This window comes from Podarcis bocagei (genome assembly GCF_964188305.1).
Source record: "Podarcis bocagei genome assembly, chromosome: 7".
Lineage (NCBI taxonomy): Eukaryota > Metazoa > Chordata > Lepidosauria > Squamata > Lacertidae > Podarcis > Podarcis bocagei.
Genome location: NC_138132.1, coordinates 64,549,988 through 64,571,356, shown reverse-complemented (window position 1 = coordinate 64,571,356; position 21,369 = coordinate 64,549,988). Strand labels below are relative to the sequence as shown.

General features: G+C 46.2%; 1 protein-coding gene across 1 annotated transcript in view; it reads left to right on the top strand.

Moving 5' to 3' along the window:
- RHPN2 (rhophilin Rho GTPase binding protein 2) overlaps window positions 1-15,392 on the top strand; it is a 43,394-nt gene extending 28,002 nt beyond the window's left edge. Inside the window, exons 8-15 of the mRNA XM_081204002.1 lie at window positions 874-1,061; window positions 3,851-4,007; window positions 8,103-8,222; window positions 9,025-9,219; window positions 9,978-10,054; window positions 11,406-11,552; window positions 12,536-12,691; window positions 14,537-15,392. Coding sequence (XP_081060128.1) covers window positions 874-1,061; window positions 3,851-4,007; window positions 8,103-8,222; window positions 9,025-9,219; window positions 9,978-10,054; window positions 11,406-11,552; window positions 12,536-12,691; window positions 14,537-14,791 — 1,295 coding nt within the window. The 3' untranslated portion in view covers window positions 14,792-15,392. The remainder of the gene's footprint in view (window positions 1-873; window positions 1,062-3,850; window positions 4,008-8,102; window positions 8,223-9,024; window positions 9,220-9,977; window positions 10,055-11,405; window positions 11,553-12,535; window positions 12,692-14,536) is intronic.
- Window positions 15,393-21,369: the final 5,977 nt, after the last annotated feature.

Sequence of the window (21,369 nt, the reverse complement as noted above, 5' to 3'; positions counted from 1 at the left end):
GTTGCTTTGCCCCTGTTGTCTGTTAGTTCAATAAAGGTTCTTGCTGTTATCACGGTGTCTTGCCTTGTGGGAACCCACCTACACTTCAGTGGCCATCACCAGCTCCTGTGGGAGCAAGTTCCTTAGTTGAACTGTGCGCTGCATGAAGAAGTCCTTTCTTTTATCTGTCCTGTCAGCTTCATGGGATGTCCCCAAGTTCTAGTGTCATGAAAGAGGGAGAAAACTTTTTCTCTATCCACTTTCTTCACTCCGTACATAATTTTATAAACTCCTATCATGTCGCCTCTTAACTAAAAATCCCCAAATGCTGTAACCTTTCCTCATAAGGGAGTCACTCCACCCTTTTGATCATTTTGTTGCCCTTTCCTGACCCTTTGAGTAATCAGTAAATTGCCAGGGCTTCCAAGAGCCACTCAGGGCTCCAGGTCAGTGCCAGTGAGCCACAGGACATCCACGTGCTGCTCTGGGCCTTATGCCCATGCAGTTTAATTTCAAAACTGCAAGGGCAAAAGCAGCCCCACCCACTTGCCAGATACCTGTGTTGGAGATAAAAGTCTGGCCTGCTTCAGATAATGCATACTGAATGCTTGGCTATCCAATGCAGGTATGGGAAACTTTTGGCCCTCCAGTTGTTGCTGAACTACAACTCCCATCACCCCTGGCCATTGGCCATGCTTGCTGGGGCCTCTGGGAGTTGTAGTTCAGCAAAAGCTGGAGGGCCAAAGGTTCCCCACACCTGAATACTTTAGTGTGTCCGCCACACTGTTACAGCTTTAATTTAAACTCAATATTTTGTTAGCCAGTAATCAAGATATCTTATAAACATCATATCACTACTAACATTTTTTTTGTTCCCTCCCCTCCCCATTTCAGGAGTTTTAAATTACCTAAAAGAGACTTTTACTCACACTCCAAGTTACGACATGAGCCCTGCCATGCTGAGTGTGCTGGTCAAGATGATGTTGGCTCAGGCTCAGGAATGTGACTTTGAGCAGATTTGCCTTCCTGGAATACAAAATGAATTTTTCACACTTGTGAAAATGGCCCAGGAAGTGGCAAAGGTAGGTGACAAGGTGAAGGTCCTGTTCACACAGGCATGTTTTTATTATTTGATTATGGCATGTCTGAACTAGCCATCTTAGAATTGTAACTGTAGAACTTTCATATAATTTATGTCAATATGAATGGGATACTTTTTTTTTTTAATGGAAACATAGGAACACACATAGAACCTTACACAGAGTCATAACATTGGCCCATCTAACTCAGTATTGTCCACACTGGCTGGCAGCAGCTCTCCAGGGTTGCAGATAGGGCTGGGAATGTCCCCTATCTGGATCTCCCTGGAACCAAACCGGAGCCTCCTGCACGCAAAGCAGACAGCCACTCTCAAACAGTCAATTAAAAACAAGGCAGTTCTTCCCCACAGGCTTGCAATGTAAAAAAGATGTGTTGAAATGGGGAGGGAAGAGGAAAAGGCAAGCTCAGGGACAGTTTTTAAAAGTTTTATAGTATTTCTTATAATGAAATGGAATTGGAATGGGGACAGTTCAAGGACAGGAGGAGTCTGATGGGGTCCATCAGGTGGAATGGGTCCTGCCTCCCATCTCTCCCACTGCTGGAATTGACTTGCAAACAATTGTTCTACTGCCAGCCAAACTTTTAAAAGAGTGGGGGGTGGGGGGAGTTGGGCATGCACATTCCAGCTGGGAATCTCACCCTGCCTACCTTGGGATTCTCAGAAAAAGAAGGCTCCTCCTCAGAATTCGAAACAGGCAGAGGAAGGTTGCCAGGGAGTGCATGAATTGCGCCTGAGAGAAATTGGATTTGATGACCAAATTGCATAACCTGGTGAGCAAATAAAGTACCTCAGTTTGCAGCGGCCAACGAAGGTCATGGAGCACATGACTTAAAGCTGCCTCTTCAGACTTTGGCTTGCAAATGCTAAGTTCCAGTGGCATGGTTGCAAGCAGGACCTAAATCCAGATTTTAATCTAGCTCTTCAGAAACAAGTGCACGTTGATTAAATTAGCCATCTGCCAACAGTTCTTCTCATTAAGGCAACTGAAAGATTTGCCGACCAATTATGCTACCCCCATTATAGCAGGCAGATTACTTGAAGCACATTCAAAGCACTTTCTTTCCCACAAAGAATTCTGGGCACTGTAGTTTGTGAAGGGTTGCTGGGAGAATTGTAACTCTGTGAGAGGGAAACTACAGTGCCCAGAATTGTTTGAAGGAATGGAAGGTGCTTATGTGCTTTAAAGGTACAGTTTCTACACAGTATATTCCACAGTATAAAGGACTCAGACTGTGCCCTTTCATAGTCAAGAAAATCCAGATTACACTAAGAATGTGAAATTTTAAATTAATTAGAAAACAAATAAGTTTCTACTGTTTCCTTTTTTTTAAGGGTTAAACTCCCTGGCTGGTAATGAGAGAATGTGGATAGTGTGGGTTCAAGGTTCAGTACCAGAGCACATGCTTTGCATGGAGAAGATATCTGACGCTGTCCTCTACTTCAGTACCTTATTCTCTCATGGGGAACCTTCTGGGGGCCACATGTCAGTGGTGGTCGGGGCCAGAGGCCAAAGTGGGTGGAACAAGGGGTGTGACTTTTCCCTTTGTATGATTGTCTACATTACAGGCTTTGCAAAAGTCAGAGGTTTCTACACACAGAGAGACAAACAGGTCCATCCTTCATCTAAGGCAAACAAAAGGTGTTGTTGTAGTTGCAGGATGCATTCCAGCCAAGAAAAAGCACTTGAGGAAGGTGCAGAGCAGGGCTGGTGAAGGGGGCGTGGCCAAAGGAGAACCCCAGAGGCTGGATAAAGTGCCCCAGAGGGCCACATTTCAACTCCATTCAGGCCTGGGGTTCTCTCCTTCCCACCCTCACAAGTTAAAAGATCAGGCAATGGGCAAGACCTCTGCCAGAGACCCTGAAGAGGTGTTATTAGTCATGGCAGATGGACCAATGAAGCAGTTTCCTGTGCAAAACCTGGTGTTTTAAGGAGGCAGGACAAGAGGCAAAGTTTTGACTCAGAGAAAGAATAATGGATTGTATAGTACCACAGTGGCTGTTACTCCCAAGCCATCCTGGATCTTAAGGCATTGCTGAAAGTAGCTGAAAGGATTTCTGCTTAGGCCAGGGGGTGGGGTGCACTAACCAATTCCCATGGATTTTCTTTCTGCTGCTGTACATGCACACAACATCACACATTGTTCTTGAGAAGAAGAAGAAGAAGAGTTTGGATTTGATATCCCGCCTTTCACTCCCTTTAAGGAGTCTCAAAGCGGCTAACATTCTCCTTTCCCTTCCTCCCCCACAACAAACACTCTGTGAGGTGAGTGGGGCTGAGAGACTTCAAAGAAGTGTGACTGGCCCAAGGTCACCCAGCAGCTGCATGTGGAGGAGCGGAGACGCGAACCCGGTTCCCCAGATTAGGAGACTACCGCTCTTAACCACTACACCACACTGGCTCTCAGTGAGGGTCCCCCAAACCTCATCAGGAAGGAAAAGGCAAGAAAGCTTGAGTGGAACTCTGCTTGCGCTTCTCAGGGTCCACAGCAGATTTCATCTGTTGCTTTTCCTGTTTCATTTAAAGTCACTCTTCTTGCTTCAGCCATTCAGCTTCCACACTCACATGGGTGAGTGCATGTGGAGAAAACACCAATGGTTCACAGTTCTTGTTTTGAATCCTTCCTAATTTCCACCTTTCCAGCCTACAAATCCTCCTGGGTGTGCACACCCTATTGACTATCCACAAATGGTTGGCATTACCCACAGATGACTGAGCTTTTAATGACAAGGAAAATGTCTCAGAGTTGGACTTTGTGCTTTTGTTTTCAGGTCGGAGAAACATACATGCTTGTTAACACAGCAATGAGTCAAGCACCAGTCAAGGAGAACATCCCGTATTCCTGGTCAAAACTGGCTCAAGTCAAATCGGACCATTTCAGAGCGTTGGCACATTATTTTGTTGCAACAATTTTGAGTGACCACCAACGTAAGTCAGGTTTTGTATTCATTCGCTTCTTTACCTACCCAGAGTGCTTTGTTTCAGCAAATGGCGCAAGCCAAAAAACAGGAGAGGAACTGGTGTTAGACTTTGGTGTGTTAAAATATGGAACTTGCTCCCATAGGAGGCAATGATGGCCACCAACTTGGGTGGCTTTAAAAGAGGATTAGACAGATTAATGGAGGAGGAGAAGGCTATTGATGGCTGCTAGCCATGATGACTGTTCTTGGCCTCCACAGTTGGAGGTAGCAATGCTTCTGAATACCAGTTGTTGAAAACCACAGGAGAAGAGATTGTTGCTCTTGTGCTCAAATCCTGCTTGCTGGTTTCCCACAGACAACTGTTCAGCCACTGTGGGAACAGGATGTTGCTCTAGACGGGCCACTGTCTTGATCTAGCAGGCTCTTATGTTCTTATGAGGTAGCCCAGCAGACGTCTTGGACACTCTTAAGCCAGCATTCCCACTCCTGATGCCCTCCAGATCTTTTGGACTACAGTTGACATCACCCCTGGCCATGCTGGCTGGAACTGATGGGAGTTGTAGTCAAAACCACCAGGAGGTCACCAGGGTGGGGAAGACTAGTCTTTTTATGACACACTGCACAAAATATGGTTTCTCTGATCAAGGAGGAAGCTCTACTTTGTCTCCCACCAAAGGCAGAGAGATGGTTGTTGGGAAGGGGAGAGAGACAGAGAGGGTGGGAGCTTCTCAGTGACTGCGCCAATATTGTGGTACACCTTGTTCCGCAAGGCTTCTCTGATGATCTTATGCTGGCTAGTAAAAGTCCTTTTTGTTCCATTAGGCTTTTGCCTTGCCAGGGAATCAGTAGCTTTGAAGCATAGCATGCTGGGCCTCTTTCTCTCGCATTTTGTAGTAAGAATCCGTTTGCTATTATGATTGCATTTTTAACTGCTGGAAGCTAACCTGAATGGTGCTTATGCATTTGGATGGGAAATAAGTTCATGCATTTATGTATGAATAAATAAATAAATAAATAAATAAAATAAAATTAGTTACAGGTGCTTATACTTTGTTACAGAAGGCATTTGATTTTTTTTAAAAGTAATATTTATTAAAGTTTCAAAAGGTACAGAAAACAAAACAAAAAAACAAAACAAACACAAAAAAATTCCACCTTTAAAATCTCATTTTCAATAACTTCTTTTCATGACTTCCCCTCACCTCCCCTTCTTGTATTCCAAATCCAATTATTTGTTCAACAAGTTTTTATCCCTAATGTCTTAACCTTAATTTGTTAATGTGTTTATTTATATTAGATTTTAACCCTTAGTTCATTATTATATTTAGTTCAGTTTATAAATCAACTTTTAGATTATATACCATAATCATATGTAAAGAAAACTTTTTCTAAGGTTGACCCTATTTCCCTTCCACGAATTCCCCATTCTTATAATGATAAACAACATGAAATTTAACACGGCATAAACTAACTCAGGCCCCCTTTGGACTTCCAAACCCCACCCTACTCTCCCCGGTTTCAGTCCCAAACCATAGTCCATTAGTCCATCTATTTAGCCTGGTGACCTTACGTCCGAGGCTCTCAAATCTCTCTCAGTCCCTTTCAGCCGGCTTCTTTGAAAGTCCCTTATGATTGACACCCAAACTCGAAGGGGCACTCTCTCTATAATGTCCATGATCCTTCCAGCCAGGCCTACTTGTTTAAAGGTGGAGCTCAAGCTCTGTTTCTTAAGTCCATATATCCCAAAGATTCCAGCTTCCACCTTGGTCGAGCTTGAAGCCATCTTGACAGGCCTCCGGCTCTCATTTACCTTCTGTGACATTTCGGCCGCCCCTCCTTTCTGCTCCTCCTGTTCAGCAAGTATCTTTTCCTCCTCTTCAGTCTTTGGTTTCTTTTCTTGTCCAGCTGCCTGTGTTTTGAACATCAAGTCCTTTTCCAGCTCTGAAGATATATTTTCTGTTGACTTCAGTTTTGTAGGACTTGTAGACAAAACATGGCCTTGTTCATACATCTTTCGCAGCTTTCCCATGAGAAAGACGACCTCATCCAGATCTGCCAGAATTTTCCAACCTATTTCCATTCTTGTAATGTCCGCGAATGCCCTCTAGAGGGATTCTGGTTACTTAGTATTCCTTTCACTTCCGATCCAAAAGTCAAATTTATTTGTATCAATCTTTCTTTACTTTCAATACCTTGTAGCAATATAACCGGCTAGACCAAAGCTTTCGGTTCTTTCCAACTTTGACAGCTAATTTGACAGCTGTCAAAATCTTCTGTAAACCCTCAGCAGGCTCCTTTCATGGGTTACTCCCGGTCTCGAGAAGAGTGGCACTTATTCTAAGCAAATAAACTCTTGTCCTCCAGCACAGTAACTTAGACTTTTAAATCCGTGGAATTAATAACTTATCCAATCAGGAAAAAAACAGCTCTTCTCGCAACCTTAGTTGGCAAATCCTTGCTTTAAACTGTTTACAATGGGGGGGAGACGGACTTCCTCTTTGCACCTCCCCCGCTCGTGCCGAATCCACACACACACACAAAAATTAGTCCAATTTCCAAATTACTCACGGGTTGTTGTTCTTGATTTTGAGTCCAAATTTTTCAAAGGAAGAAGTCAGCGCTCTCCGACAAATGGCATGCAGCTTCGCTCGGCAGGGGAAGCAGAAGACTCACAGCACCACGCCGCTCCCTGTCCCCCGTTCCGTAGCCCTTAAAAAGGCTCCTTCGCGGGTCGGGAGGGCGCTAACGGTGCCCGCCGAGTCACCATGTCCACGGGCATCCGCGCCCGTGGTTTTTAAGGGTGCCCGCGTTGCCGGCGCGGCAAGACCCGGCCCCTGTCGAGCAGATTCCCTCCGGAGCTCGGAGGGAATCCGCCATTAGCCGATCGCGCTAACCCGGAAGTCCTGTTACAGAAGGCATTTGAATGCAATAATGTCCCTTTTTTCCATGGGTGAAATATAGGATATTTTGATAAGCAAAATAAAAGCCTCTTTTTAATTCATCCAAACCGCATGCATGTATGTGTGTGTGGTAGGGATGGAGTCAGGTTGTTGTCTGAGGATCATATCACCCTTGTCCAGAAAAAACAACCCCCCCAAAAACAACAACAACCCATGGACACAGCCTTTTAATAACTTTGGCATTTCCCATCTGGAAAATTGGTTTCCTTGTCTGTTCAAAAACTTAAGAGCATAACACTGGCCTGTTGTATCAGGCCAATGGTCCATCAAGTCCAGCATCTTATTCTCATGGTGGCCAACCAGATGCTTGCTTAATGCAGTCTTGGACAGCCTGATGGAAGAAATGGGAGGAATTACTTAGCCAGCACATGCAGACTTGAGAAGGAGACAACTATTATTATATCATGTATGCAAATTACATCACTAAAAACCTGCCAGTTGCTAAGCTTGGCTGGTGATGATTCAGTGGTACCACCTACCAATTTATTTAGGGTGGGTAAAAAGATACCCTAATGGTCCAGCTAAGAAGAGTATATTATTTGTGTATCTTAATATGCACCTTATGCCAGAGAAATTATCCTTTTGTGCTCTGCCATTTCTTCTCCTCTGTCTAATTTCAAAAATGGTGCTCTGTAAACTTTGTGTGCTTGATCCTCGCCATACCCCACCTGGTATGTGGCCCCCGGACCTTTGGACAAGGGGAAATGTGGCCCTCTGGCTGGGAACATTCTCCATACTTGATCTAAAAATCTGCTACATATGGTAGTAAATCTTAAACTAAACAATAAAATTGCACTTTGGTAGAGCTCAAGTTCCCCTGCCCTCTATTCCCTTGTTATTCTGCAATTAGCTAATGTTTGCAAACAGGTTTGAAGATGGAAGGTGTGCTTTTTTTTAACATTCTGAGTAAAGTAGCCTTGGTGAGCATGCCATGACATTCAGGCATCTGTCAGCAAAACGAGCCTATGAAGAATCCAAAATAATGTAAAGAGTAGTCCACTTAAACAGGTTTTAGAGATTGCTGTTCATGTTTTCAGGCCACACCTTCACTTAGCAGACCTTGAGGCATCTCCACCAGACGGAAATGAAAGTAAACCTGTATTTATCCTCTCTTTCATGTGCATTTGTTTACACCATTCTAGTGCGCCAGAATGATGACGAAGACCAACAGGAAAAGGCTTTTTCCCAGCTGTATGACCACATGCCGGAAGGACTGACCCCCTTGGCTGTTTTGAGGGACCGAGTTCAGCGGAAACAACTTGGTGAGGCCAAGCTCCCTTATCTTGGCTCAGTCCAGACATTGCCTCAAACCAGGGCTTTCACTAACCCTGGTTTAGAACCAAAAATCATGGATTGAACAGCAGGCAGATTCTGGTCTTTTCTACAGGCACCTTCCCATGCCTCCCCAAACTGGTGCAATTTGATACAGCCACCCCACCTGTTCTCAGTAAGACTTGTCCACATGGCTCTGCTGCCTTCAGTGGGAGGTTGATGACTGAAGGTGTAGAGGGACAGAGGAGGAACCTGATTATGCCACTCACAGCTAGCCAGATCCTCATGTCCACTTGTGAGTCACAAAAGGGATTGTTACCTGTGTCCCCCATTTCCCCAAGCACTGAGATGCCCCATCTGAGATGGCTAAGCTCTCAAGCCCCATATGCACACAAGGCTCCCATATCTGGCTCTTGCACAGTGCCTCAAAGGCGAGGGATTGTTTTGCCCTTCCATACAGCTGGCAAGAGTGAATCCAGGCGTGTGTGTGTGTGTGTAACTTCTTTGCTGTGGCCAGCAAGTCAGGCCTTTAAATTTCAGAAGATCCCATGTTCCTGTCCTCACTGAAACAATCCTTACGATTGCATGCCGGTCTTTGAAAGGTCTTCTGCAAAGCTTGTTCAGTTTTGCTAAGGATTGTGGGAGTTGGGTGTTTGACCACAACAGCTAGGCTTCTGGTTGTGATGGGGCCAATCTACATTGACATTTACGGAACATGAAGTGGCAGGGAGCGGGGAGAATATTTTAGGAGCTAACCCTTGCGTTATGGTCCTGTATATTTGCTTTCCACAGCAAAAGCTCACCTGCGGAGAGCCATTGTTCATCATGAAGAAGCCTTGAGGGTTTGTGGCTTGTGCAAAAAGCTCCGGAATATTGAGGTGCTCCAGGAAATCCTGTCAGTTGCCCACAAGCGGTCCCTTCTCAAATATTCACAGCAGGAGCAGGAAGATGACTTTTCAAGTTTGCTGCAGGCTCCAGATATCCTCCGTAAGTCCTTTATAGTCCGGGGTGCCCCAGAATCGAATCCCTTCCATATACTGTTTCTATTTTATCTGAAAGCTGCCTTGAATCCCTGTCAGGGAAAAAGGCAGGATTTAAATAAGCATCAGCAGCATCAGCAAGCGGGGGCTTTAGCTCTTGAACTGCTGGCTGAGAAGGTCCTCGTCCAAATCTTGTGTCAGCCCAGGACCCACTAGGCAGGGGGAGAGGGAAGTTCTTGGCATGCTAATTTTGTTAGTTTACTTCTTATACCGCTCTTCAAATAAATGGCACCAGGGTGGTTTAGAAAAACTTTATCACAATCTCACTTCAAAAAAACTGATCAAAAGAAAGCCAAGCTTGTTCTGAAAACCAGGATAAAAAAAAAATACTAAAAGAAAAGGATAGTTCCCAACAATATGACAGCAAAACCCATTGTTTTCAGCTTCATTATAAATGGCTTTGTTATTGGGTGACCTCTAATGCTGTAAATAATAAATAAATGCCTCAACGTTGTGAGGAAGGGGGCGAAACAAGCCTTCTGTGGAAGGGAGCTCCAAAGCACCCAGATAGCCTTGCTTCTGGTAGAAGCTGCTATGTCTTCCTGACAAGATGGAGGCTTAATCGGGGCCTTAGCAACCTCAGAGGGTTGTTGTGAAGATAAAATGGGGGCTGGGTGGGAAAGTGATGTGTGCTGCTCTGCACTCCTTGCCAAAAGTGTGTGTGGGGGGGAAATAATAATACTAAGTTTTGTGTTTTTTTTATAGCTAAGACAGACCATAAAATAGAAGCGGTTGCCCCTCTGTTCTCCAAGGTCAAAGTCAAAGACTTCTTTGAGAGGCTGGTATGTATGAAGCAACCTTGCCTGTTCCTGTTTGCTCGGGGGGGGGCCTCTGTAATTTTGCTTCTAATGAATGCAAATTCATTTTCTTGTTAAAGGGAAATTCACTATGAGTCTGCAGTTAATAGAGCTCATTAAGGGAAGCTTTTCAAATTGCATACATTAAACCCTTGCAACTAGTAGTGGAGACTGTACTTCTGTGATCTGAATACAGAATTAGCTTTCTGTTCAGATCCTCGTCCCAAGTCAGGGTTATGCCAGTTTAGCCAGACCTAGTCGGGATCTGTTGACTTGTCAGGTGCGTTGAGGTACATGTCTGTTTAGTCTGGACTATAGATTTGTGTGTCTTGTTAATGTGGATTAAGCTATTTGTGTTTACATGTGCACGCACACCACCATGAACCACTTGGATTAAGAGGGGTAAAAAGTAAAATTTGCTTTTTCTCTTGGATCCTCACTGACAGTCTGATGCAGACAGAGCATTTCCTGGTACCTATTGTTAAGGCATTAGGAACACCCCTCAGGCTTGAGCGCTCCTCTCCTGCCGTCCTTGGCCTTGTGTACACCTTCCTCTTAAGAACATAAAAGAACCTGCTGGATCTGGCCAAAGGCTCATCCGGTCCAGCATTTGGTTCTCACAGTGGCCAACTTTGGAAATCCTGAAATAAGGACCTGAGTGCAACAGCACTCTCCCCGCTTGCAGTTTCTGGGAACTGGTACATTCACAGCTCTAACTATGGCTTATTTATTATTGTTAATGTTAACTATGGTTTAGCAAACTAGTCAACAGAATGTGTAACATTGGACCTAATTGATCAAATGGCCATACATCTGTACCAGGCCTAAGAAAATATTATTTAGGTTTTATTTATTAAATTTATATCCTGCTCATCCTCCCAAAAGAGCTCAGAGCGTCATAAATGTCATAAAAAATTTCTAGGTAATATGAAAGAGGAGAGAAAAAGAGGGAGGATGACCATGTGTAGTGGAGGCTGTTCCACTGGGGCTAGTGAAGCACTGCCCCACCAGCTTCAGTGTACCCTCAGCCAGCCTGCACCTGCCTTCCTTCTGACTTGACTTAACAAGGCTAGGGGGTGGTCCTGCCTGCCAGCTTTTCTCCTCCTTTGTCTCAGTGTTGCCCTCATAGAACTCAGCAGGAAGGAGGAGGCTGGGGGCAAGACTAGAATGGGTTTGCTCTGGCGCCACCTAGTGTTGGGCTCCCTGCCTTCTGCCCCACCAGTCTCAATGGGCACCAGCCACCATTGCCCCCCACATGCGGTGGAGAGTTTCTATGGCTCACCTTAACATTTGCAGATCACCGAGGATAATGGTCCGTACTGCTCTTCCTCTTCAGGGTCCATTGACGGTCTTTTCAGCAAAGCAGAGGTGGACTGCTCCTCGCACTGTCCGTTTCCAGTGTGAAGCTGAGGGTCTGGGGTTTACCTTGAAAGGAGGACCCCCAGTGCATGTTTACTGCCTGGATCCAGATTGCCCTGCATCAGTAAGTAGGACTCTCCCTATGCTGCGTTCCACTGGCTTCACAGGGCTCTGTGGGAAAGCTTCACTGCACCCTGGGACCTTCCACGTTTGGTGTAGAGGGTATAGCGTTAATTTCAGCAAAATTTTCAGAGTTAAAAATTAGCAAAAGCTGAACCTTCCCTCTCTTGCACAGCTGTTCGTTTTCCCCTTACAGCAGGGGTAGGAAGGCCTGAGGCAGAAAATTAAAAACCTGTTCTCCTGTACCTTGAGGTCTTGCTCACAAAGCAGGCCTGTGAAGTGGGTGGGTCAATGGGGGCAGATTCTATGTCAGGTATGGACAAGGTGAAGTTGGGGCACAGCCTTGGAAGGGGATAAGAAAGAGAAAGAGCAGCAGGTGGAGAGAAAAGGCTAGGTGTTCTTCAATGGGGCTTCCTTCCCAGTTTACATGTACATAGGATTGCATACCTGTGACTTTAATTATGCTTGTCCTTCACTGTGAGAGGCAGCATTCTCTGGGTTAGGCAGCACCTGACCACGCACATACTGTTTGCCATATATGGGAAGAGGAGGAAATATTTCCAGAGAATGTGACCTGGGGCCGCTCTGGACAGGGGCTTTTCTGCTGGTATCTTCTGCGACATCTTTTTGACGCAGTAATGATACACTAGTAGTGGACGTAACCTGCTTCAGCAGTTCTGCAATACTTCTCCAAAGCTACCACATTATTGCTGTCTGGAGGATGAAACAAAAAACCCAAAAACCCCAGAAAATTTGTTATATGTGACATGGAATTTTAGCAGGAAGTTACAGAATCTGTAATGAAATGAAGCCCCAAAAGATTTGCATATGCAAACAGAATTGAAAATAGGATTGTGTATGACTGTCCTGATAACATCATGAGCATGAAGCATCAAAGATATACGCAATAAAAAGGATGTCCAGAGGGGCCCATGTTGCTTTCTGCCCAACCTCAGCTGATACTAAGATGCGCCCAATGATCCTAAGTTGGCAGGTCTGAAAGAAGGGGACTGTGTCGTTTCCATTGAAGGCGTGGATTGCAAATGGCTGGGAGTGAGTGAGGTCTTGGAAAAATTGAGAAATGTCAGCGGGCAAGAGACTGAGATCCAGGTCATCAGCTGCCAAGATAACACAGTGTCCATGGTAAGTAAAGAGGTAACTCTCAAATATGAGCTGGGAACCTACAACAAAGCGTTGCCACATGGAGTACTCTTGTTGAAGGCACTAGGCAGCCATTCCCTTTCTAAGGATACTCCATTCCATTCTCCTTCTCCCTCCCCCACAAAAAAAGGCCTGCCAGCATTCCATGGCCACTCAATATACTCTGGCTGGGCGAGGAGCTATGATTGTTTCCTTCTAAAGTTGTTTTTCTATTCTGTAGACTTCATGTTGGTTTTGGATGTTTTCTAAATCTAGGAACTAGGGAAAAGATTTCACTTTTTCTCTGCATTCTCCATGCTAACTAGAGTAGTATTAAATTCTTATTTTTCCAAAGTTGCTGCTAGTGATCTGTCCAAGTATATGTTTCAGGAATTTAATGCTGAGCATATACCGTATTTTTCGCCCCATAAGACGCACTTTTTCCCCTCCAAAAATGAAGGGGAAATCGGGGTGCGTCTTATGGGGCGAATGCCTGCAAGCCTCGCGCGCCCGGCAGGAGGTCCCATCGGGTGCGCGAGGCTTGGGGCGGGAGCGGACTGCTTGCCCGCACCTAGAAGCTTGGGGCGCGCTGAGCTCAGCACGCCCCAAGCTTCTAGGTGCGCGCAAGCAGTCCGCTGCCGCCCCAAGCCTCGCGCACCCAGCGGGACCTCCTGCCGGGTGCGGGAGGCTTGGGGCGGCAGCGGACTGCTTGCCGGGATGCAGAAGCTTGGCGCGCGCTGAGCTCAGCACGCCCCAAGCTTCTAGGTGCGCGCAAGCAGTCCGCTGCCGCCCCAAGCCTCACGCACCCAGCGGGACCTCCTGCCGGGTGCGGGAGGCTTGGGGCGGCAGCGGACTGCTTGCCGGGATGCAGAAGCTTCGCGCGCGCTGAGCTCAGCACGCCCCAAGCTTCTAGGGGCGCGCAAGCAGTCCGCTGCCGCCCCAAGCCTTGCGCACCCGGCGGGACCTCCTGCCGGGTGCGGGAGGCTTGGGGCGGCAGCGGACTGCTTGCCGGGATGCAGAAGCTTGGCGCGCGCTGAGCTCAGCACGCCCCAAGCTTCTAGGTGCGCGCAAGCAGTCCGCTGCCGCCCCAAGCCTCGCGCACCCAGCGGGACCTCCTGCCGGGTGCGGGAGGCTGGGGGCAGCAGCGGACTGCTTGCCGGCATGCAGAAGCTTGGCGCGCGCTGAGCTCAGCAAGCCCCAAGCTTCTAGGTGCGCGCAAGCAGTCCGCTGCCGCCCCAAGCCTCGCGCACCCAGCGGGACCTCCTGCCGGGTGCGGGAGACTTGGGGCGGCAGCGGACTGCTTGCCGGCACGCAGAAGCTTGGGGCGCGCTGACCTCAGCTTGCCCCAAGCTTCTGGATTAGCGCAGGGGTCCGCTAGCCCTGGGAGAGGCGCCCGGCTCTCCCACGCTAGCGGAGACCTTGCCGGCACGCAGAAGCTTGGGGCGCGCTGAGCTCCGCACGCCCCAAGCTCCTGGTGTAGCGCAGCGCACCTGGGGGGGAAATAAAAATTTTTTCCTTTATTTCCCCCCCTAAAATCTAGGTGCGTCTTATGGGCCGGTGCGTCTTATGGGGCGAAAAATACGGTAGCCCTTTTCAAAAGCAGGCAGCCCTGGACAAATTGCCTTCGTACAAAACATGCTTCCCCCTATGAGTCTTTCCAGACCTAACAAGCAAAGTTCAGTGGTCTAGATTGGCCTGTGTCCATCATGGAATATAATTAATGCTGAAGAATGGCAAAATCTGTCTCAGCAAATGGTTCACACACTGCATGCCCTTTTGTTGTCTTCCAAATGTTGACCCATCATGGATGACTGATTATTAATATTTTTTATGCTCTTTCCCTCCTAGCATAACAAAAGTGCAACTTATTCTGCAGGAATGCAGAAAACATACTCTCTGATTTGTTTGGCTATGGAAGAAGATAAAATAGATAAGACCAAGAAGGTGGCTCCTAAACTTTCCTTTTTGAGTTGGGGAACGAAGAACAGAAAAAAAGCAGCCAGCACACTTTGCCTGCCTTCCGCTGTCCCTGGAAGCACCCCAACCAAGAAGAAACTTGTCTCGCCTTTCACACTCTTGAGTACAGACAGCTCCTTGTACTAGGACTTGAAAAGAGAGGCTTATTCTTGATGGAAAGGTTCCCTGAATGCATGTGCCATAAATCTGAAATGTAGCCCTTTTGTGAATCTGGAGTAAGCCCAGAGTTACGGCACTGCCAGCTCACATCTGGCCCACCCTACATGGTTTTTAAGGATCCTGCGCTGCCACTGTTGGAGAAGCACAGCATTGTCATCAGGAGAGATTTGGGAGTCCTTTCGCTTGAAAAGAAAATGACGTATGTTGCTACCAGACTACATGTGAGATTCCTGTCTGGGTTTCTGTCCTAGTTATTATTTGTCCTGCAAAACTATAGACAAAGTTGTTTATAGCATGCAGTATAAGCTGCAAAGACTTATGAAGGGTTTTAAAAAATGTCATTGTATATAGCAGGGGCAAGTTCATGACACGATACCGGTGATGAACAGCAATTTTAAACGAAGGCTGATTGAATGTCCGCTTTAGACTGGCAGACAAAGGAAAACAATTGCTTGCAAAAATGCCATAGAGTTAGGGGCAGTTCTCCTGTCACTGTACATTGATGTGGAGCCACTGAAGTCCAGCAAAGATTACAGGGGAGACTGATGTGGTGGGAGCCTATGGCCCTCTAGATCAGTGTTTCCCAACCACTGTTCCGCGGCACACTAGTGTGCCGCGAGATGTTGCCTGGTGTGCCGCGAGATGTTGCCTGGAGGGAGGCGGGCGAGTCGGGCGGCGAGAGGCGGGGCGGCGGCGGCGAGGAGAGGCCGCCCAGCGCGGGGCTCTCGCCGTCTGCTTGCCTGGCTGCCTGCGAGCTCGGCGGGCAGCGCCTCCGTCCGCAGCGCCCGCCTCGCGGCTCTCATTCCCTGCCAAAGCTCACCCAGCCAAGCCGCGCTCTCCTTCCTGCCTCGCTTTGCTGCCTCCTCCCCCCCACCCCCAAAACTTGGAGGTTCCCCGGCAAGGGGGAGGGAAAAAAATTGAAACTTACACTTTCGTGCGTCCCTCCCGGCGTGACGCTGCGCGCTGACGTCACGGGGCTGTAATGGTGGTGTGCCTCGAGGTTTTTTTCATCAAACAAGTGTGCCTTTGCCCAAAAAAGGTTGGGAAACACTGCTCTAGATAATCTCTGACCATAATCCCTAATCACTGGCCAAGCTAGTGGAAACAGCTGGGGGGTCCCCAAATACCAGGGGTGCAGCAGGTTCCCCCATCCCTTGGTTAAGTTAATAAGCGGGTCTCGTGCGCCGTCTGCCCAAAGGTTCAGAGCATTGTGGGAAATTAAAATGGCAGCAGTCCAGTGCCAATCAGAGTGCACCACCCACTGCTATGGCTTGTCAATTTAGGAGGGAGGCTCATCCAAGAGCACTTTGTCAAAGGTCCCCTCAAACTTGGGAGATGGTCCCAGTTATGGACAGAAGAAAAGCCTGCTGGATCAGGCCAATGGCCCATCTAGTCCAGCATCCTGTTCTCACAGTTGCTTGTGGGAAACCAGCAAGCAGGATTCGAACACAAGTGGCTTCTCCCCTCCTATGGTTTCCAGCAACTGGTATTCAGAAGCATTGCTGCCTCCAACTGTGGAGGGCAGAGCATATCTGTTGTGGCTAGAAACCATTGATAGCTTTCTCTTCCATGAAGTTACATGAATTTAAATCACTGGTGGGTTACCTCTGGCCCTCCAGATGTGGTTGGAGTCCAACATTACAACGCCACCACAGGATAGACCCACAGCAATGCATCTTCCATGGTGCTGCTATGTAATATGCAGAGGGCATTGAGTATATCTTTCACAAAAACGGTTTAGTAGTCCTAATATTTCAGAATTGCATGATACGCTGTAGGTTCTTTACCTCTGTGAAGCCGAATAATAACTGTAAATATGGCAATTTGTGGTGGCAATTTAAAACTATCCGGGTTATATATTGCTACAGGTGTTAAAGATAGGAAGGGGCAATAAAAAAATCGCTTTTGGCCTGGATCAAGCTCACACCATTGTAAAAACATATAGTTCAGTTACAGCAGAGCTGGGGAACTGTTGACCTTCCAGATTGTGTTGGAATCCAGCATCAGAACCAGTTAGCAGGCCTGCTGGTTGGGGATTTTGTGACCGGTAGTCCAGCAACATCTGGAGGGTCATAGCCCCCACCCCAAGCTGCAGCTTCCATAGTGCCACTGTATTTGGAGTAATATTCCAAAGTGCTTCCAGTGTAATTAACAGTGCCTTAAAGAGAAATTTAGGGATTCACCAGTGACTTAGGAACTCAGCCAGGTGGTAAATGTGATCTCTCTCCCACCCCGTAATTTTGTGTTTTATTGCTGCTATAACTTCTGTTCATTGTAAAGTTGCAGGTTGCTAACACAGTTGTGTTAGACTGAATATTGTCTACAGGGTAGATCTTACGATGTTTGGTTAATACAGATTAAGCGGATGAAATCCTAACTCCATCTGAGCTCCTGCTTTGGGTTGCGCTGGAGTTAAGATTGCTTCTGCTGATTTGAAATTTTAGAAAATGTTTCAAGTGGAAAGTTCTTGGAAAATCTGGACCACTAACTTTGTATTAACTCATGATTCTTCTTAGGCTTTTGTGTTTATACATGATAGGGTGTAAATATATAAATTTTAAAAGATTTTATTTAAGAATGAGTCCTGCAGGTGAATTCTGCTGAGGAACAACTTATTTTCCATTTGAATATGAACAGTATGATACAGTTTCAATTCTGAGTGACTGTTGACATTTGTTTAGAATGCAGATTTAAAACAACTTGCTTCATAATGATCCTTCTGTGAAAGGAAAAATCATAAATAGCAGCAGCTGCTATTGTTTTTTGTTGTTGTGCAATATCTGAATTAACACTGTGGAATCAATCCTGTCCATTAATAAAATATGTGTAGCAAGTCATGCAGCAAATCTTCTGATTATGTCATTATATTACATACAGCAACACAGGCAGTATAATACTTGCATTTCTACTTTTTAATATATCGTTTTGATTATCTAAATTGTTTAAAAACTGTATGGTATATTTGGATATATTGTGTTAATTTTAGAATGTTGCACAGTTGCTGTTCTTCCATCTAGCTCTGGAGCCGCATGTGGCTCTTTTACACCTTCGCCTACTAGCGAGGGGAGGAGGCGCATTGTGCACCCCGACACTCCCCACTGTGGCGGGCGCTGTACTGGCTGTGACGTCGCATGGGGGCGGTGCGTGCGTTAGCCACGCACCGTTCCAACATCACCTTCCCGCCCGCCCGCTACATTGCAAGGGGCATGTACGCTGGTCACTGCATTGAAAGGGGGCATGTACGCTGGTCACTGTTTTGAAGGGGAGTGAAGAACACACACACAGAAAAAGGTAACTTGTTAATTTAACGTTTATTTCTATGAGGAGAAGTAATTCTGAGGGGTCAAACAAAGAAATAAAAAAGACAAAAAAGTTATTTTTATAATGACAAGTTTTGCGGCTCCCAGTTTTTTTCCCTTCGGAAACGGGTCCAAGTGGCTCTTTTTGTCTTAAAGGTTGCAGACCCCTGATCTAGCTCAATATCATCTTCCATGATTAGTAGCACCTCTCCAGGGTCTCTGGCAGAGGTATTTCCCATCGCCTGTTGCCTGATCCTTTTAAATGGAGATGCCACAGATTTGGCAAAGCATCTGTTTTGCAACCCCAGGTATGGTTGGGGGAGACCCCTGTCTGAAACCCTGGAGAGCTGCTGCCAGTCAGTGTAGATAAAACCAAGCTAGATTGACTGCTCCTCTGACTCAGTTTAAAGCAGTTTTCCCAGTTCCTAACCTGGGACCTTAAGCATAAGGAACAGGTGCACAGCCATGAAGCTAAGACTCCCTCCTCTTTAAGCTGCAAGAGCCAATAAAGGATCAGGTTGAGGTGGTGGTGGAAATGTATGAAAACAGGGGGACATGCTTCCTCCAAGTCAAAGTCCCTTTTTTCACCCACTCTCCTGTGTCCCCTCTTGCATAATAGGGAAATAGTTTTGTTCAAACATTCTGGATCCACTTACCCCTTGCATATTTTCACTCCAGATCAAGACAGGGATACAGAAGCAAAAGAAATGTCACACAGCCCTCCTGGCGATTTTTTAATTTTATTTTTTTGCTTAGTGCTACAATTCATTCTCGGATCTGCTTCTTCTCCAAAGCCTTTCCAAGATCACTAGGATGTGTTACGAGTTACAGGTTAGCCTTACGTGCCCAGACCCTTACTTAAAAAAAATAATACTTTGGGTTTAAAATCTTCATAAACCCACTGTGTGAAAAAGGAGCAGCACGGCTGTTTCGCAAATTGTGATAAAGATTTTGATAGATTAGGAAGTAAGACTTTAACTTCATTAGCAGGAACAGCCCTTGCACTTAATTACTCATGTTCTTGGTTTCCTTAATCTAATGGAACAGGCCAACCACTTAAAATAATTAACTGGACATATAGACTGGAAAACAATAAATGAAGGCATCTCAGTATACACAAAGTAGAAAAATATACAACTGGGAAAAGAAACACCAGAAAGAAGGCATATACAGTGGTACCTCGGGTTACGTACGCTTCAGGTTACGTACGCTTCAGGTTACAGACTCCGCTAACCCAGAAATATTACCTCGGGTTAAGAACTTTGCTTCAGGATGAGAACAGAAATTGTGCTCCGGCGGCACGGCGGCAGCAGGAGGCCCCATTAGCTAAAGTGGTGCTTCAGGTTAAGAACAGTTTCAGGCTAAGAACGGACCTCCGGAACAAATTAAGTACTTAACCCGAGGTACCACTGTACTTCAGACAATCAAGTAACACCAACACAGCCACCACTTTTCCTGCTTTTGCAAGAAATCCTAACTACCAATGGCAATCTAATCATTATATTTGAGGCTCCAGTAACTCATATCTATGGAATATGGGAATCTGCATCCCCATAAAATTGCATTGCTATGGAAATGCAGCCTCTTTGTATTTGAACTGTAGTAATGTTTTGCAACAACTGTGATTAAATTACTTTCATCCTACAACCTCCACTGTTTGAGAGATTAGTATGCGCACCCACACTTCAGTGAGGAGTTCACAGGGAGGTCTGAGGAGGGCTCCTAAATTGCCCCAGAAGCACCGCAGCAAAAAGCTGCAGCTCAGTAATAACACATATGAGATCTGCATTCAGAAGTTATCAGGTTTGATCCTGGTTTCTCTTCGCAAGCAATGGGGAGCATGCAGCATTCAAGATGTTGCTGGCCCACAACTCAGCTCCTCTCTTAACTACTGGCCACAGTGGAAGGCCCAATCCATGTCCTAATAGGACTTGAAAAGAGTCGCAGACTGAAGCCATGGGCTGAGCTGCTGCCGGTCAGTTGCTTAAATGGAGGCAGCAAAGAGAACCCCTTGCAACAGATAGTGCTTTGCAGCTCAGATTTAACTAAACAAAGCCACAATGGTTAATTACAAAGCTAGATGTATGTGTGGGTTGTTGTTGTTTTTTAAAAAATAAACATTCTAGAAGGCAGGCATTCAGAAATACTTTTTAAAAAATCTGCAGGGTTTACAAAATAGAGACTTGCATTCCAAATGTTATTCTACCAACATCGAAAGCACTCAAAGCCCTGTGGCACCTAGAAAACTTGATGTATTTGTAGGGTAAGGCCTATCTATGATTCAACATGTAACACATACTGTATCAATCAAGTTTGTTCGCAAAGTATCTGATCATTGATCTATGACCTAAATCCCTAAGGCTTTAGTCATATACAAAACTTTTTTCTCTTTAATGACCATAGCTGAACTTCCTGGAGAAGTCTGTGCACCTGAGGGCACCTTTCGTTATCTTTCAGTGCAAGACAAGACTGCCTAAATGCTTTTGCCCTTCTGATGACTCATGAAAAGACCTGATGGCAAGAAACTTGAATGTCCTTCCTGCTTCTGCATGCCTCAGCAGTCTGGATTGCAAAAGTTGCTTTTGAACGCCCAGAGAACTTCCTAGCACTGATGTTTGAATGATAACCCCAAGAGCCCACCTGTTGTGCTCTGCTACACCTAACTGAAGGCTTGGTTTAGAAGGTGTTGTTGTTTAGTCGTTTAGTCGTGTCCGACTCTTCGTGACCCCATAGACCAAAGCACGCCAGGCACTACTGTCTTCCACTGCCTCCCACAGTTTGGTCAAACTCATGCTGGTAGCTTCGAGAACACTGTCCAACCATCTCATCCTCTGTCGTCCCTTCTCCTTGTGCCCTCAATATTTCCCAACATCAGGGTCTTTTCCAGGGAGTCTTCTCTTCTCATGAGGTGGCCAAAGTATTGGAGCCTCAGCTTCACGATCTCTCCTTCCAGTGAGCACTCAGGGCTGATTTCCTTAAGAATGGATAGGTTTGATCTTCTTGCATTCCATGGGACTCTCAAGAGTCTCCTCCAGCACCATAATTCAAAAGCATCAATTCAGCGGAGTTGGAGCAGCTGCTTCACCATGGAAAGCAGGCGTAGGGAATGTCAGGCCTCTCTGGCTCTCAGCATTCTGCCCCCACATCCACACTTCTCCCTAACCCTGCTCCTCATCTACCTGGATTGCTTTTGCCTGGCTAGAACATGGATTTCAACTGCAATAACGCCACTTGCTTGCCTGTATA